Raw genomic sequence first — 19,209 nt, 5'->3', positions numbered from 1 at the left:
TATGAACAACTAAACATTAGTGACTACCACTGATCTGAAAATTACTACTCATTATTTCTCATTTTAGCAAAAAAAAGATTAAAAACAAAACATAAACCTGGGGTGTGCACCTGTAATCTCAGCTACTCGAGTGGTACGCAGCTACATGGGGTGTGCACCTGTAATCTTAGCTACTCGGGTGGTACACAGCTACATGGGGTGTGCACCTGTAATCTCAGCTACTCGGGAGGTACACAGCTGTATGAGGTGTGCATCTGTAATCTCAGCTACTCGGGAGGTACACAGCTACATGGGGTGTACACCTGTAATTTCAGCTACTCAGAAGGTACACAGCTACATGGGGTGTGCATCTGTAATCCCAGCTACTCAGGAGGTTGAGACAGGAGGAATGCTTAAGCCCAGGAGTTCAAGTCTAGCCTGGGTAACACATTGAGGCCCCATCTTGGAAAAAATAAATAAATAAATAAATAAATAAATAAAATAAAACATAGTAAAAAACAGGAAGTCACCTTCAGTTTTTGAAGCTTCTCTGTATTTGTGGTGAAGTGTACAACATGAGCTTGGACACGCTCAAATCGCTTTAAATATTCTTGGTTTCGAGTACGAGCCTTCTTTTCAGATTCACATATTTCCTTCAGATAATTCTTTAGTTTTACATATTTCAGCTTAACTCTAGAAAATTAAAAGCAGTTTTAAAACAATGGACTAGACTTGGACAAATCTAAGAAAGAGAATTTTCTTTATAAAAATTGTTAATGAGACAATGTATTCTAAGATATTTTACCCAAACCACTAAAACCCAAAGGACAAAATGCATATACACATTTTTGGAGAGAGAAAATTAATGCAGTACCACTGAGCTATCATATCGGTTTCCTCTAAGCACAACTCCCCTGAGAAATATATACAAGACCACATTCTAACATTCACACAGTAAAGATTTCTATGGAGTTATTTCTCAAAATTAAATGTGATTTCAAGAGTCGTGTCTATGTGGACATGTTTGACGAATGGCTCACTAAGATTCTTATACACAACTATTTCAAAAATAACTGCTCATAAGGAATTAAATCAAACTACAAATCACAATCCATAAAATTAAGAAATTTAAAAGAAATTTTAAAATGTTAAAATACCAAAAGCTCTCATTTAGATAACACAAACATACTTGTTAGAAATTGCAACAATATAATTCACTATTAAAACATTTTATAATAATATATGGACTGTAACTACTCCAACTGTGAAAAAACCTTTAAGACTCTTATCCAAAGTATAATAGCAAAAACATACTCTGCATTCCAATTTTTCTGTACATACAAAGACATATGGGATAGTTCAAGTTGTGCAGTCGACTTTTCTCATGGTACCAACGCCGTTAATCCTAACTCTTCTTCCCTGTTATACAGCATTTCAACTGTTGGCTCAATAAATTATTCAATATTCTTTCATCAAACAAAAATAAATTTTAAAATGACAAAAATATTCAAAACATTTTTTTGAATATTTGTTTGAATCAAAACAAAGATTTGCAAAGATGCTGGAGATGTCCAAAGTTGTTTAACAACAATTTTCAAGAAAGTCTTTATCGTGTTAATAATTCCATGCTTTGACCATGGTTGGCTGTCTTCATTTTTCTTTCTGAATAAAAACTGAAGACTGGTCTTATTGCTGCCCGTGTCTCTGCATTTTTGACGAGAGTAACTGTAATGGAGGTAGAACCTAACATACTGTCGTTCACACTCCGGCACTCAGTAAAGCTGCTGCTGGTGGTGTCTACATGGAGTGGGTACAACTGTACCATGCCTCTCCATCCCAATTCTAGTTCCATTCCAGCTAGCACATTAACCTTCAAAGCTGACCGCATGACTGAGTAACTCATCTACCCATGCAATCATCCATATATTCAGCACTCCAAAGATAAAAGTCTTTCAGCTAAGGTCAACAAAGGAAACAATGAAATAAGTAAATATGGGATGAATGCTATGAGGGAAACTAAAAAGGACTTCTAGACACTGGGCAACCTGACCTAGCTGAAAGGGCCAGAGAGGTCTTCTCAGTGGAAATAATTTTCAGCTAAGACCTGAAAGATGGGTCAGGCATAGGGATTCACGCTTGTAATCCCAGCATTTTGGGAGGCCAAGGTGGGTGGGTCACCTGAGGTCCGGAGTTCGAGACCAGCCTAGCCAGAATGGTGGAATACTACTTCTACTAAAAATACAAAAATTAGCCGGGTGTGGTGGTGTGTGTCTGTAATCCCAGCTACTCAGGAGGCTGAGGCAGGAGAATTGCTTGAACCTGGGAGGCAGAGGCTGCAGTGAGCCGAGATCACACCACTGCACTCCAGCCTGGGCAACAGAGCAAGACCCTGTCTCCGAACCAAAAAAAAAAAAAAAAAAAAAAAGACCTGAAAGATGAATGAGAGTTAATCAAAATTGATGAAGTCAAAAATGAAAAGATGAGGGGAAAACATTCCAAGTGGGGGAAACAGCATGTCAGAAAGCTCAAAGGCAAAACATAGGAAAAAGAATGTTGATGAAATTGTAATAAATAAAATTGGCTCCAGATCAGACACTGCTTTAAGGCTTTGTATGAATCTTGTTGAGTTCTCACAACTATCATTATTCCCATTTGACAGAAGAAGAAATGGAGGCACCGAATGTTGGGGTAATTGCCCCAAGGTCATCGGCTTAGAGCTGGTGAAGCTCAGATGGAACTGAAGCACCTAACCACAGGCCTAGAAGTTTATACTACATTACAAAACATCCCGTCATGCTTAAGAGCCTGACGTTTCAGTCAGTGTCGAATCTTAGGGAGAAGCTGGAGAGAGATGGTTATAATGTAAATTTAAAAGGGTGCAGATAACGGTGGGTCTGGTGGGCTGCTGGATGAGACACCTCTTGTGCCCACCTCACACCTCCTGGCCTGACCTTTTTTCTACCAGCCACAATAGCCATAGCCGCCACAGCCTACTGCATGCATGTGAAATAACCTGAGAGCATCTGCCTCTGCCTCAGCTGCACTTGGCATCTCAGGGCCACCGTTCTGAGTTTGCAGCACGGAAAAGCCTAGATGTGTGAAGGAGTTACCTCCACCTGGGGCCACACTTACCAGTGGGGGTCAGGAACCGGTAGGAGTACAGCCCCTCTCCTTTCACAGGAGTAGACACTGTGCAGAGCAGAACGGTAGTCTACATTGCTCCTCTGAAGGCTCCTCTGAAGGTCTGGAGCGACTAGAGCCCCAGGTGCTCAATGCAGTGAACAGCTCTTATTTTGGTCTGCCCAGCCCTGCTCTCCAATTTTAGGTGACCACCTTGTCAAATAAATTACCACTTATACACAGACCCTCGTCTCAGACTCTGCCTTCTGGCAGGTACTAGGTGGAGGCAGCCTTGTTTGGATTTTCTTCTACAGGCAATCTAAGCAAGCCTATTTTTAGTAAATCATATCCTCTGTCTTCCAGGAAACAGTAAGAGGCTGGCAAAGCAGCAGCAGCTCAGTGAACTGACAGTTTGGTAAAAGTGTCCATCCTTTTCTCGCACTTGCCCCTCCCACCACCAGAAGGCCAGGAGGCTTCCCAAGAACAGACTGCATGAAATGTCTACACACAATCTTCTGCCCTTTAGCCATGGGCTAGAAAAATGGCAGCTGCCAAGGATCCCCTTAGACTTGGGCCCACTCTTGAGGCCACAGCATCCACAATGCTGGTTATTTCTTCCACACACAAAACAACTGATTTCTTGTCTCTTTTAGAGTTACTAGAGACATATGGCTGTCTACCTCAACTGGAAGGTCTAGAAGTACACTAAATCTTAAAACTAAAGAACAATTTTGAAGACAAGGGAAAGAACTGACCTAATAGGTAATTTGACTTTAAAGAATTCTTGGCCTCTCTCTCTTCTGGATGAGATCTTTTCATTTCTCACTTATAGTGTGACATTGATAAATTACAAATTGAATGCTATCAAAGCCAGAAGTTCTTCACATGAATAATATAAGAGGTAATGCCATACTTTTGGCTTAAGGATAAAGTTCAGTTTTTATAAAATAGAAATTAAAATATTTAAAATCTGCTCTTAATAGTGGAAGAAGAAACCTAAAAAGGATAATATGTACAATATATTATTCACTACTTATAATTTTAATAGTCATTCTCACATACCCATGAACAAATGAGATACCAGGTAACCATGCCTACAGTAGTACACTGAAAGATCAACTACAGTAATTATGTCTTCATCATCACACAAGCTCAATGTGTTTAAATTGCAACCAAAAAGATAAGGCTATGAAATAAAACAAATACAAAATAATGAAAATAACATATTTTGATCTCATATCGATTTTAACCAAATGTATTTGATAGTAATTATATTAAACTGTACTGTTTATTTCAAATTATTACACACTAAAAATAAGAGAATGGTGAGAGTACTCCAACTAGGCCGGGCACGGTGGCTCACTGCTGTAATCCCAGCATTTTGGGAGACAGAAGCGTGGGAATCACTTGAGGTCAGGAGTTCAAGACCAGCCTGGCCAGCGTGGTGAAACTCAGTCTCTACTAAAAATAGAAAAATTAGCTGGTGTGGTGGCACGCACCTGTAATCCCAGGTATCCCAGCTACTTGTGAGGCTAAAGCAGGAGAATTGCTTGAACCCAGGAGGCAGAGGTTACAATGAGCCGAGATCACGCCACTGCACTCCAGCCTGGGCAAAACAGCAAGACTCCATCTCAAAAAAACAAAACAAAACGAAACCAAAAAACCAGTACTCTAACTATAATATTTATGGCATAACATTAGAGTTAAATTTTTGATTAATATATGGAACCTGGCTTGAAAACGGTTCCCACTGTCGTCTCTTACCTGCATGTATCAGACTGATTATATTCATAAAGTTTCTTTTCCAGGTCCAATCTCTTCTTTTCACTATAATAAAAAACATTTTATAAGCAATTACACTGATAAGTAATAGGGAGTTGGATTTAGACCATGCTCTTCTTCGAAATCATGTCTTTGTTACAAAGTGTTGATTAGAGGTCAAAAAACCCCCAAATACCAAATCACACCTTTGTGAGAATGCTTCTCTGGTCTAAGAAGCAGAAAATGACAGATGCATCTAAAGCAAACGACACAAAAGTACGCAGCAGTCACCAGGGAAATCTAAAAAACAAAATGAACACCAATAAGAGACAAAAGAATAAAATCCACAAAGTAAACAGGGAAATGCAATAGGAAAAGTCTGGGAAGCAGGTGCCTTCATTTAGCAAGTATTTCCTGAGTGCCTATGAAGACCCAGGTACTGTTCTAGGCCTGGAGACTAACATGGTGAACTAGCCAGCCAAGACCCCTGCTCTCAGAGAGTTGACATTGTAGGGAGAAGGACAGGCAATAATAAACAAGATAAGTATATAAAATGTAATGTGGCCAGACTTCTCTTGAGTCGCCGGCATTTCAGTGATGGGGTCCCATTAGATCTTGAGTACAGACTGAAGACTGGTGGCTTGCTCTGCTTTCAACCAGACAAGCCTGGGCACAGCCAAGTGGATGAGCCAGAGAAAGGCCTCTGAAAAGTAAACCTGGCCTCACTTACATCTGATGAAGACCAGGTCTTCTAAGACTATCATTTCAAATTTGGAGGGATTTCTTTTTATAACTCTGTAATGGTGCCACTATTTGTCACAGGTTGCTGTTTTCCTGGAGCTACTACCAGTAAAGACTGAACCTGTGCTGTTCAGGTGAGTGCTAGCAGTAAGCTAAGGAGAAAGCCTGTCTTACCCCACAACCAGCCTGGGCAAGGGCGAGGGGGAACTGGGCAGCAGAGGAAGCAGAGGCAGCCAAAACCAGGGGGCTGAGAGGTAAAACTGATGAAGCCATTCAGTCCCAAGAAGAGTGCCTAGGAGGATTAGCCACAGAGGGTTCCATTTGAGCACTACTATTTTGCTTCAATCCCACCTAACTGAAGCTAAATTGCTAACCTAAATTAACATTAAGTAAGGCAAAGAAAGAAACCACATAATATCCTATGCAATCGAAGAATCCTAAACAAAAGGCTGTGAAATAAAGATAAGGACTCCAACAGAGGTGATCTCAGGTTGGCTTCCTGAGGGAAAGGGGCTGGCCCCATGTTCCATTTGCGAGCTCTTATCAGTTTCTATATTTCTTCAGATAGTTATTTTCCTTTTAAAAAAAAAAAAAGATCATCCCAAAAGTCACTGTTAGCTACATTACAGGTTAAATAAGTTTATTTCCTTTGCATAATGTTAAATGGAAACTACTATTTAACCAAAATTCATTTAATGGGAAAACAGGGTCCAAAATCCAGACACAGAATCTTCGCTTGGGGAACACAACCCCAGGGTTGGGGTATGCCTATGTTAAAAAGGAAAAAAAAAAGATTAAAAGGAAAAAAAAATTACAAAAACACACATTTTTAACTAATAGCATCACAGATCTTTACTTTCTCACTAGTAAGAGTGAACTTAGAAGTGAAGGAAAAATAGCACAATTGCTTCCACATTAGAAATTTTTATTAGTTACCATTCGCCCCCCGCAGTTTCACGATCAATTGGGTACTTAGTTTATACAGAATGAATGACTGGATAGTGTGAGCAACTTGTCATTAAATTACAAGGACAGGAAGGCCTCTAAATACATCTATGACCCTGTGCCCAGACGTAGTGCTTCATTTCTGTTGTATTCCTAAGAAAGCATGACTGCAGTCTGGTAATGAGACACCATCAGATATATTCAGCTTGAGGGTCACCCTCTAGAATGAAAGCTGTACTCTACGAACTTGTCAGGAACGTGAAAGACAGGGAAAGACGGAGGAATCATTCCAGATGTGGGGAGACCGAAGAGACGTGGCAGCCAAATGCAAGCAGGGTACCCAGGTGAGCCACTGGACCGGGGGAAAAAAAGGGAGCATCGTTAAGATAGCTGGTGAAATATGATGGGGTCTGTGGACTGGGTTCACCACTAGGAGGGCTGTATGGTGTGATTATGTACAAGAACATCCTTGGTTTCTGGAAAGATACATTGAAGATTTTAGGAGTGATGGGGCATCATATAGGCACTTCTCAAATAGATCAGAAAAGGCTAATGGTTTCAGAGAGACATTTAAATAGATACACAACAGATATCTCAGTGTCAAAAATCTAATAAAATGTTAATAGTTGAGGGATCTGGGTGACAGGAACACTAGAGGTCTTTGTCCTACATTTGCAATTTTTTTGTAAGCTAGAACTTACTTTATATATATATTTTATATAATATATATATTTATATATTTTATATACTTTATATATATTACTTTATATTATATATATATATGTATATGTATTTTTTTTTAGGCAGAGTCTCGCTCTGTTGCCCAGACTGGAGTGCAGTGGCACAATCTCGGCTCACTGCAACCTCTCCCTCCTGGGTTTAAGGGATTCTGCTTCAGCTTCCCAAGTAACTGGGATTACAGGTGTGCACCACCACACCCAGCTAATTTTTGTATTTTTAGTAGAGACAGGGTTTTGCCACATTGGCCAGGCTGGTCTCAAACTCCTGACCTCAGGTGATCCGCCCACCTCTGCCTCTCAAAGTGCTGGGATTACAGGTGTGAGCCTCCATGCCCAGCCACTTTAAATTGATTTCTAAAATTCACCTGTGACCCTCTAGTGAAAAAGGACCACAGTCACGTTGGAAATCCATCACCTCCCAAGCAGCAAGTTCTTTTTAGTAATGAATGTAAAATTTACTTGTAAAACATCTTCAGCAGATGCAGACATCGCTGCTCACACTTCTCTATCACAACACTTCATACCCTGACAATCAAACTCCTCTTGGCTTTCTCTCCCAGGCAAAACGGTGCTAATCCTGTTTACTCTTCTTCACAGGCCTATTTTCTAGCCCCTCATCCACACTGCAGCACCTTTGAATGCTGAGCCCTCCATGTCTTTTTAAAATTTAATACTAAAAACCAGATATTTGCCTCAACGAAAAGCCTTTCCATGGCTTGCAATTCTTACATATTAAATCTCTATTTCAGAATCTTTGAAACCCCCATCCCTGAGATGCTTACCCACAGTTCATGTTTTCAGTCACCCCTCACTTGGACCTTTCAGTTTTACACAGCTAAGTGATCCTTAGCTAGCTGAGTTTTCTACTTTTAAGCCACTTGTTATTCTGTTTTTGTCTCGATACCACAATTCTATACCATCTTCAGCTTACTCCACTAATATCTCAGTGTCAGTTTCTAGACTATTATGATATCTTACTCTGAATCAATATAGGCACTGAAAAAAACCGCGGCTGGCTAATGGGCCCTTTTAAAAGGATGTTTTTATATAACCGTAAGAGCCAATTCCACTCATAAGTTTCTGCCATGCTTGTGGGTGTTATACACACTGTAACAAGTCACTCCATTAGATTCTTTTATAGATTCAATTATTGACTTCCACCACAATGCAGAGAAAACACTGTACACATATAGGAAAACATTCAGACGATAAAATTACATCTATGTATAGCTACAGTTAAGATGACTTGGGCTAGAAATATGTTGGTTATTTGACCAGCTAACATTGCAATGACCACCTCTAAAAGGGCTAAGAGGGAGTTTTGGTTTTTTTTTTGTCTCCCACTTCCCAGAAGTTTCTGGATTGATAAAGCAGCTGTGACTACCTAGGGTTGCAACCTACGAAATGACTCAGGAATTTTAGGAGACAGTGGTATCTGTGATCACTGGGATGGTTTGTGTTTGTTTGCTTAAAAAGGTACATCCAAGGCCGGGTGCAGTGGCTCACACCTGTAATCCCAACACTTTGGAAGGCAGAGGCAGGCAGATTACCTGAGGTCAGGGGTTCGAGATCAGCCTGGCAAACATGATGAAACCCCATCTCCACTAAAAATACAAAAATTAGCTGGGGTTGGTGGTGGACACCTGTAATCCCAGCTACTTGGGAGGCTGAGGCAGGACAATCGCTTGAACCTGTGAGGCGGGGGTTGCAGTGAGCCGAGATTATGCCATTGCACTCCAGCCTGGGCAATAGAGACTATGTCTCAAACAAACAAACAAACAAAAAGGTACATCCAAACACTCAAATTGGATACAGACAATAATATTCTTTACACATTGCTTTGCAAAACTACAGCTTTCGGCTTTTTTTTTTTTCTTGTTTTACTTTAAGGCCCATTATACTAGCAAAGAGAAAAAGAAAAAATCTGTGGCCTTACTTTGCATATTAGTCAAGCCTCCTCATTCCTGGTGAAGAACCAAGGTTCAGAGAGGTGGAGCAACCTGCTCAAGGTCACACAATTGTTCGCGGACTAGAATCCAGGTTTTGATGTTTCTACTGGAGCCTTTTCTGTATCTAGAATTATTTGCCTCTATAACTGTGTGCAATGTGCATTAACTTGAGTTAGTTATAAATTCTTAAAATGAAAAATGAACACACACAGCAACAGATTTGTACTGACTTAAAAATAAAACAAACCTCCAAACGCAGAACCGTGAACAGGCTATAAAATTTGACTCAAATTCCTTATATATTTTCAACAGCCTCACCTTGTTTAATAATTAAAGGAATAAGTGTTAATCATAAAGTACATAATCATTATACAGTTATTGTGCCATAAGGACTATAAACAGCCAGGTGTTCCTAGCACAGGAAACAAAAATAACTTACAATTAATAGTTCAGAAAGAATGCCATTTATGAGTGCTGTAAGAATGCCAAGAGTCACAAAAGTGAGGGAATGGGTTGAAACTGGGAAAGCTCTGCAGGAATTGATTTATTTTTAAAGTTAGAAATTAAGAGGTCACTGATATAGGTGAACGATGATATGTCAGAAAGAAAATAGGATGTAGAAAAGGAGTACAAGGTAAAAGAAAATGCTAACGACAACTAAGGAAGCCTGTTGTAGATGCTCTGTAAATATCTGACAAGAATTAAATCTAGCATAAGATAAATGTAATTCCTTTACAAAATCACTTACTTCTGCCTTTATTTTCCATGTAATTATTGTTATCATTTTAGCATTGTCACACCCACAGCTCTCCTGTTCACTAGAACGATTTTGTAACTTTTAACACTCATTAAATGTTTTGTTTATCAAGAGATCCAAAAATCTATTTCCTTTCTTGTCAACTAACGAGATTTACAACTTCAATTAACTTAGCAGCTAAATAAGAGGTCCAGCAATTTATCTTTCACGTGGTTATTTATAGTACATTGCGTTATAATTTTCTCTCTATATGCACTCTTAGATCTAGCTGTTTTCAGTGGTTCCCATCTTTCATATCTTAAAGGCATCACGAACCCTCTGGAAGATGGACTTCTCTGGCTGGAAATTTCACCCCTTCGCTGGAAATCTAGCCAGCCCTCGCTCCCCTCAAAAGTCTCCTGAGTTTAAACAGGGCACATGTTTGACACACACACACACAACCGTCTGCGTTCCAGGACCTGTCATCATTGATGCAGTGCAGCTGTCACGGCGGGATGACAATTTGAAGAGAGAGTTGGGAGGGGGCCTGTAAAAGGGGGCAAGAGAAACTCACAAGGCTTGATGGAGAGTGACAGGCAGAAGAACTCCCACTTTCACTTCTGGGCAAATTCTGTGACGCGGCCGCATCCTCAAACCGGAGACCAGGCTTTAGCTGCTATTGAAGGGGGCAGGGGACGATCTCTCACCTCTCTCCGCTCCCACCCCCAGTACAGGGGGTGGCTCTAGTAAACGTTGTCCTCCAGGCCCCACTGGGAGCCTGGGGGACGTTTCGCGCGGGCCTGGACCCCGGGGAACCTCGGGCGGGGGAGCGGGAAGGAAAAGCGGGCAGGGCACGCGGAAGACCCTCGGCGCGGGCCGACTCCCCACCCCCACACTCCAGTGCCCTTACCTGTCCCGCAGCCCATGCTGGAGTTGGCCCAGCCTCTCGTAGTAGTCGGGACTCGACTGAGGCACGGACGATGCGAGGGTCCAGTTCATGCTGCTGTCGCTGTGCCAGCTCAGCACAGCCTCTGGCCGGCCGTTGGGCCGAGGTTGCCGGAGGAGACCGCCCCACCATGCACTGCGGGTAAACACCGCGCCCGGCAGCCTGCAGGAGGCGGGGCAAGACGCCGTGGGGGCGGGGCGCCGCTGACGGACGGGGCGGAGGCCGACTTTGTGGGGGGCGGGACGAATAACTGCATGAGGCGGGGAAGAGGCGTGGTAGAGGCGGGGCGCCGTGAGGCAGGCGCTGGGCTACGTGAGGCCCTGGCGGACCACGTCGGAGGGGCGGGCGCTCGGGGCTCTCTCCTCTCCCCATCGGCACCCGCGTCTCCTTTCCCGTCACCTTCCAGAATTCGCACAAACTACGTTAACGTTGCAAGGCTCAGTCCCTCCCTTTCTTCCGTCTCTCCTCGCTTGCTTTTCCTCGGCCTCCTTTCTTGCCAGGATTTGTTGAGTGCCAGACACTGTGCTAAGCTTGTTCTATTATATCAGCACTCAAACGCGACACAAAACGCCACACAAAAAAAGACAAACCCTCAAATGCTAAACAGCTGTGCTCAGCCCCGGCAGTGGACCAACCCCTTACTCGAAAATCCGTGCTGAATCTAAGGATGTGTTTATTGTTCCAGGTGCCAGTATCGTTGGCGACAGGGAAAAGTTGCTAACTAGTTGCTTGGGAAGCAGACGTTTGTGCAGACAGCTCTAATGGACAGTGCTCCTAATGTCTTGTAGGATCCTCTAGCAGGAGCCCTGGATTCCCTATCCACGTCCCAGCTGCCAGGCCGTCTGCAAGTCACCCCAGGTTTCCTCATATGTAAAATGGGAGGCTGTTAACACAGGATTAGTTTAGGATTCGATTGTTAATATGTGTTAGTGTTTGTAAGAGGGCCCAGCATATAGAAAGCATCAGGTTTTATTATCGTCACCAACGGGGGGAAAAAGCTTCCTGAAGGAAGCCAACCATATTCCAAAACCCACTGGGCAGAAAAATTAAGCCTTAGCCTGCCTGCCTGCCTGCCTGCCTTTTCTTTTCTTTTTCCTTTTTTTTTCTTTTTTCTTTTTTTTTGAGACAGAGTCTCACTGTGTTGCCCAGGCTGGAGTGCAGTGGCGTGATCTCGGCTCACTGCACCCTCTGCCTCCCAGGTTCAAGAGATTCTCGTGCCTCAGCCTCCTGAATAACTGGGATTACAGGTGTGCGCTACCATACCCAGATAATTTTTTTGGGGGGGAGTATTTTTTGTATTTTAAGAAGAGATGGGGTTTCACCATGTTGGCCAGGCTGGTCTCGAACTCCCGACCTCAGGTGATCCACCCACTTTGGCCTCCGGAAGTATTAGGATTACTGGCGTGAGCCACCATGCCCGGCCTGTAGAGTTTCTTTAGTCTCTTATTCTTCACTTCTTTTGGTTTCTTTCCTATGCCATAAATTTTACTTACACATACAAGGTGCAAGGTGTGACAAACTAAAACTGTAAGAGAGATGGAACACTCAAAGGCCAACAACACAAAACTGTGATTTTACTCAGCCTTCTGTTCACATTTGCCAGGTCCAGGGCAAGAGTGTGAATGGAGGCCCTCATACCGTCCGCCTAAATATTAAATTATAATTCAAGATAACAAACTGTAGGTAAAATATGTGTTCTCCTCTCCACTTCGACCAATATGCCTTCTTAAGAACCTGGAAAACCAGGGTGGAATATAGTTTGCCTGCTTCTCCAGCTCCCCCCAACCCCATTTCCCACCCCAGGCTCAGTTTTGCACTGTGAGGGGTCTCATACACAGGCAGGGATGTGTGTCCTTGCCTCTTCTCCTCCTCCTTGTCCAGCCAACAAGTCCCAACTCTGCTCACATCCCCACCTCAGCATCCTCTTGGCCTGGCAGTGAGCATACCAGTGGTGGTTACCCTTGCAGGAAAGACCCAGCCAAGAGGTCTTTTAAAGCCTTAGAAAGCAGCTTAGGCCCCTTTGAGCAGGGAAGGTAAGGGTGTTGGGTACTTAGAATGTGTTCTAGGAGAGCATGTGTGTGTATGTGTGTGAGCACCCCAGGTGGGCCTGTCATCTGGCCCTGGGACCTCCTTGCCTTGCGTGGAGCAGCATGGGCAGACAAGGGCTAGAACAGACTCTGTAATACACAGAAGCCAGGGCAGAGGCCTTCTTGCCCTGGTCTAAGGGTAGCACTGATGCGACTTTTATTTAGTTGTTATTCAGATTATATCCAATTGATTCAGTGGTAACGTGCAAAGGTTTATTTTAATGAGTTTAGTTTAACTTACATGTTACTACAACCCTGGCGAAAAAAAGAAAAGCATAAAATTTTTAGGATATTGTATTTAGGACCATGCCCCCAAGTTAGTTTTTTTTTTTTTTTTTTTTAAGAAAAAGAATCCCCAAACAATTAATGTAACTATTTTCAGCAAGTCGCACAGAGTAAGGCAGATGAGGCAGTCATTTAGCACCCCAAATTTTTATTAGGCCATTTTAGGAGAACCTAAAATTAAATGTAATTAAACAGTAAATAGATAATTCAAAATAATTATAATTTGCATCCTATGGTTGATTCATTAATGACATATGACAAATCTAGATGTGGGATCTCCTTTATTAACAATAACACACAGCAAACAAAAGGAATATTTCTAGAGTATTTATGCTAAAATTATGCATTTTAAATGGTGATAGGCTTTCAATAAATTCTGAGTTCTTCACTTTGAATATTTAATTTGCTAGAGGCCTCTATTTTAATATTTTTCTTCAAACCCTTTATTTAGCTGAGCTGATTTCTGTAAGCAGCCCTGCTTTTGGCTCACTGGACCAAGGGTCATCAAGTCTGCCTAGATCAAGGCTTCCTCTAAGTCCTAGAATGTCTTAGCTAGAATTTAGAGGGAGTCTATCCCCACCCCATTGTTTTACAGGGGGAAAAGGGTTCAGGGCAGATAAGGGACTTGGCCAAAGTCACATAGCTGGAAATCTACGTAATATTAACGAGTCTGGTCCAAAATATGGATCCCTAGTGGTCCCATTAAGCAAACAGCGTGGGAAGCCAGAGTTTCGGCCCAGAAGTCACATGAATCTTAGGGTGAACCAAATGAAATTGTTGTTTTTGTAGCTCAAAAACAGTTAATAAGTGACAAATTGATTTTAGAAAATATATTGAAATTAGAATTGTACGTATATTCTAATTTTGGGAAATTCTAATTTCAACATATTTCCATATATGTGTATATGTACCTTACATTTACCAGTTTATTATAAGAATGTCATAAAGGATACAGATGAAAAGATTCATAGGGTGAGGTCTGGGGGAAGAGGTGTAGAGCTTCCATGCCCTCCACGGGCACACCAGCCTCCAGGAACCTCCTCCACATGTTCAGCCAGCTCAGAAGCTTCCTGAACCCCGTCCACTTGGGTCTTTATGGGGACTTTATTGGAGAGGCATGATCAACAGTTGTGTAGAAATATGATTGGACAAAGGGGACATGATATAATACTAATTGAGTGGGGAAACCCAACAAGTGCTGTTCCGATTCCTCTCGGCCTGTCAATGCAGCAGCAGTTTTATTTTGTTTTGCTTTGTTTTGTTTTGAGATGGAGTTTCGCTCTTGTTGCCCAGGCTGAAGTGCAATGGTGTGATCTCAGCTCACCGCAACCACTGCCTCCCGGGTTCAAGCGATTGTCCTGCCTCAGCCTCCCGAGTAGTTGGGATTACAGGCATACACCACCATGCCTGGCTAATTTTGTATTTTTAGTAGAGATGGGGTTTCTCCATGTTGGTCAGGCTGGTCTCCAACTCCCAACCTCAGGTGATCTGCTGGCCTCGGCCTCCCAAACTGCTGTGATTATAGGCGTGAGCTACCATGTGGTCTGGCCTGCAGCAGCATTTTATATTTTAAAATGCACACACCATGCCGCTTTTAATTAAATCATGTATAAATCATGTATAAGTGACAGGCTGTAGGTGCTGACGTCACATGTGAACAATCTTTGAATGCCAAGATTCTCCTCAAAAATCAATAACCGCTTGGATATTGTATTAATTTGCTAGGGCTGCTGTAACAAAGCACCACAAACTAGGTGTCTTCAACAACAGGATTTATTGTGTTGCAGGTCTGGAGGCTAGAAGTTGAAGATCAAGATATCCGCATGGTTCGTTCCTTCTGAGGGCTGTGGGGAAGAATCTGCCGCATGCCTCTCTCATGGCTGCTGGTGGTTTGCAGGCAATCTTTGGTGTTCCCTCGCTTGTAGACACATCATTTTGACCTTTGCTTTCATGTTCACATGGCGTTTTCCCTGTGTATGTGTCTCCAAATTCTACCTGTTTATGAAGGCACCAATCATATTGGATTAGACGCCCACTCTTCTCCAGTTTGATCTCGTCTTAACTAATTACATCTGCATTGATCCCATTTCCAAAGAAGACTACATTTTGAGGTACTGAGAGTTAGAACTTCAACATATGTATTGTGCAGGGGACACATTTCAATCCATGATAGATATGAAACTAGGAAAAGATTTCATTTTGCAGCCATTTTGCAGAAATATAAGACATTGCATCCTAACCCATTAGAAAATTTGATGTAGAAGTAGAGATGAGGCGGGGCAAAGTGGCTCATGCCTATAATCCCAGCACTTCAGGAGGCCAAGGCAGGAAGATCACTCAATTCCAGGAGTTCAAGACCAACCTGGGCAACATAATAAGATCCCCCGTCTCTACAAATTTTTTTTTTTTTAATTAGCCAGCCGCGATGGCACCCACCTGTAGTCCCAGCTACTCAGGAGGCTGAGGTAGAATGATCTCTTGAGCCCAGGAATTCAAGACTGTAGTGAGCTATGAGCCATTGCACTCCAGCCTGGGCAACAGCCAGCCTGGGCAAGACTCTACCAAAATAAAAAAGTAGAGACAAATCAAATGTAGGAAGTTGGGGGAAAGCTGTGATGTCCATGTATGAGTATGCCATTGAAATGTACTCCTTCTCTCACTGAGATGTACACTGGTGCAAGCATTCGTAGCCTCATTTAGATCTATGACAGTCCTTTGAGGGCACCAAAAGTTGAAGCAACTAGCCCAAGATCACACTATCAGTGTGTTCTTGTCAAACAAATGGTAGTGGTAGGATTAAGAGTGGTAGGATTTGGACACAGGCCTGTTCCAATTCCGGAGTCCATCCTCTCTTATATATATTCTATATATATGTATCCTTTGCCTTGATCCTCATCACTTGACTACCTATATTTTTTATTTTCCTTGTATGAGATGTGTAAAATATATACTATGTGACCCAGAAGGATTTTTACAGATACACGGTTCATGTATTGGGAATAGCATGCATAGAATACATTTTTCCACATGCTGTGATACAGCATGATGTGTTCACCATTCTGGTTTAATTTCCTTCTTGGAACTCAGAAAGACTGCATTTATCATCCTTGCTAGCTGTTAGGTGGATCTACATGACCAAGTCTGACTAGTGAAATGTAGGCAAAAGTGATGCAGCCACTTCCAGGTGTGATCCAAAAACATCCTGCACAATCTTCCTGTTTCCATTAGTTTCCTGGCTAGATGCAAAGAACCCACTGGAGAACTCTGAGGCCCTGGAAGAAAAGTGACTGACTGCAATAAGCATGGGACTGTGACTTGAGTAAGAAACCAATCTTAATTGTGTGGACTGACTGATATTTTAAGGTCATTTGTCTCAGCAGCTGGCATTGCTTATCCTGACTAATACACGAGCATTCCATGCAGAAATTACACAAATGCATAAAAATTTCTTTCCATAAAATTCTCAGCAAGGATTTATGTGACTATCCAGATGGTAATAAAAACCTGGAACAGTAATATTAAGAGCCAACACTCAAGGACAGAGTCCCAGATAATGAAGCCAAGGCTGTAATAAAGAACCAGTCAGAGAGACTCTGTCCAATACAACTTTCTGCAATGATGGAAATGTTCCATTCTGTGCTATCCAATCTGGTAGCCATTAGCCATACATGGCTATTGGGCAATTGAATGTAGCTAGTGCAACTGGTAAATTGAATTTTTAGTTTAATTTTTATTTATTTATTTATTTATTTTGAGATGGAGTCTCACTCTGTCACCAAGGCTGGAGTGCAGTTGTGCAATCTCAGCTCACTGCAACCTCTGCCTCCTAGGTTCAAGTGATTCTCCTGCCTCAGTACACTCTAATAGCTGGGATTACAGGTGCATGCCACCATACCTGGCTAATTTTTGTATTTTTAGTAGAGATGGGGTTTTGCCATGTTGGCCAGGCGGGTCTCGATCCCCTGACCTCAGGTGATCCACCCAGCTCAGCCTCCCAAAGTGCTGGGATTACAGGTGTGAGCCACCGGGCCCAGTCAAATTTAATTGTAGTTTAATAATTAAAATTAAAATTTAAGAGGCTACATGTAGCTAGCAGCCACTGTGTTGAACCATGCAGATCTAGAGATAAAGTGGAAAGATAGATAAACGTGGCACAGGGAGAGGGAGGACGTAAGTCACTGGGAAGTGGAAAGATAAGAATAGAAGGTAAGATGCCATCCTTGCTGGGAGATTGATATAGTTTTGTTCTGTGTCCCCACCCAAATTTTGAATTGTGATACCCCTGTGTTGAAGAAAGGACCTGGTGGGAGATAATTGCTATTCTTGTGGTAGTGAGGGAGTTCTCATGAGATCTGCTTGTTTGATAAGTGTCTGGCAGTTTCCACTGAGAGCTTGCTCTCTGTCTCTCTCTCTCTCTCTCTCTCTCTCTCTCTCTCTCTGTCTCTCTCTCTCTCTCTGTTTCTCTCTCTGTCATGCGCCTGCTGCCATGTAAGACGTGCCTTGCTTCCCCTTCGCCTTCTGCTATGATTGCAAGTTTCCTGAGACTTCCCCAGACATGTGGCAATTAAATGTCTTTGGTTTATGAATTACCCAGTCTCAGGTAGTATCTTTATAACAGTGTGAAATGGACTAATATAGAGGTGATAGTCATCAAGAGGAGAGGTGTGATGGTGAATTTATTTTATGTGTCAACTTGGCTAGGCCATGGTGGTCAGTTGCTTTATCAAACACCAGTCTAGACATCACTGTGAAGATTTTTTTTTAGATGTTGTTAATATTTGAAGCAGTAGGCTTTGAGGAAAATAGATTACTCTCCAAAATGTGGATGGGCCTCATTCAGTCAGTTGAATGCCATAGGAGAAAAGAATGAAGTCCCTCACAATCTCGTGAACCAATTCCTAAAAATAAATCTCTCTCTCTCTCTCTCTCTCTCCCTCTCTCTCTGTCTCCATATATATATATATATACACACACACATATATGTCCTACTGGTTTTGTTTCTCTGAAGAACCCTGATGAATACAGGAAGACATGAGGTTACTAATGGCACTTTGCTCAAAGGCATTTGTTTTTTAAATTAAATTAATTTGATTTTAAGACAGGCTCTCAGTCTGTCACAAGGCTGGAGTGCAGTGGCATGATCATAGCTCACTGCAGCCTTGAATTCCTGGGCTCAAGTGATCCTCCTGCCTCAGTCTCCCGAGTAGCTGGGACAACAGGTGCGTGCCACCATGCCTGACTAACAAAGACATTTATAATAACCAATTTAAAATAATAAGAATTGGGTGCAGATTCCAATAAATAAAAACACGGATTTCCTCATTTTATTTCTTATCATATAAACCAACAGTTAATATGTGGATCCTGGCCGGGCACCGTGGCTCACCCCTGTAATCCTAGCACTTTGGGAGGCCGAGACTGGAGGATTACCTGAGCTCAGGATTCAAGACCAGCCTGGACAACATGGTGAAACCCTGTCTCTACTAAAAATACAAAAAATGAACTGGGTGTGATGGCACATGCCTGTAAGCCCAGCTACTAGGGAGGCTGACGCAAGAGAATCACTTGAACCTAGGAGGCGAAGGTTCAAGCTGAGATGACGCCACTGCACTCCAGCCTGAGTGACAGAGTGAGACCCTGTCTCAAAAAAAAAAAAAAAAAAAAAGTGAGTCCCTAAAATAGTTGAGTTCTATAAAAGCTAAATAACAGCCAAAAAATGGAATAATCAAGTAGTTAACTGCCTCTAGCTAGAGACTCACTACTTAAATGTGATGGGCTCAATCTGTCTCACAGCTCTTAGATGCCTATGATTTCCACTGAAGTCCTTGAATTGGGCTTCCATGAGGTCTCCAGGATTATCCCTTTGTAGACAAAGAGGAATCCTCAGAGGAGACAGACTTGAAGCACCAAATCTTTGCAG

The 19,209-nt window shown here is 42.3% G+C and overlaps 1 protein-coding gene across 7 annotated transcripts in view; it reads right to left on the bottom strand.

Annotated features, from left to right (window-relative positions):
- Nucleotides 1–11,079, bottom strand: part of KIZ (kizuna centrosomal protein) — a 120,501-nt gene extending 109,422 nt beyond the window's left edge. For 3 of the 7 annotated variants that reach the window (XM_050745434.1, XM_050745436.1, XM_050745437.1), the window contains exons 1-3: nucleotides 10,882–11,077; nucleotides 4,864–4,926; nucleotides 510–672 (exon numbers count right to left, since the gene is read on the bottom strand). In XM_050745434.1, coding sequence (XP_050601391.1) covers nucleotides 510–672; nucleotides 4,864–4,926; nucleotides 10,882–10,970 — 315 coding nt within the window. In that variant the 5' untranslated portion in view covers nucleotides 10,971–11,077. Of the gene's footprint in view, nucleotides 1–509; nucleotides 673–4,863; nucleotides 4,927–5,066; nucleotides 5,156–10,545; nucleotides 10,648–10,881 lie in introns of those variants that run through there. The other 4 variants (XM_050745440.1, XM_050745438.1, XM_050745435.1 and 1 more) reach the window with 3 other exon arrangements.
- Nucleotides 11,080–19,209: the final 8,130 nt, after the last annotated feature.

The sequence above is a fragment of the Macaca thibetana genome, chromosome 10, assembly GCF_024542745.1.
Source record: "Macaca thibetana thibetana isolate TM-01 chromosome 10, ASM2454274v1, whole genome shotgun sequence".
NCBI lineage: Eukaryota > Metazoa > Chordata > Mammalia > Primates > Cercopithecidae > Macaca > Macaca thibetana.
The sequence above is the reverse complement of the archived record's forward strand: the minus strand, read 5'-3'. Positions and strand labels throughout refer to the sequence as shown.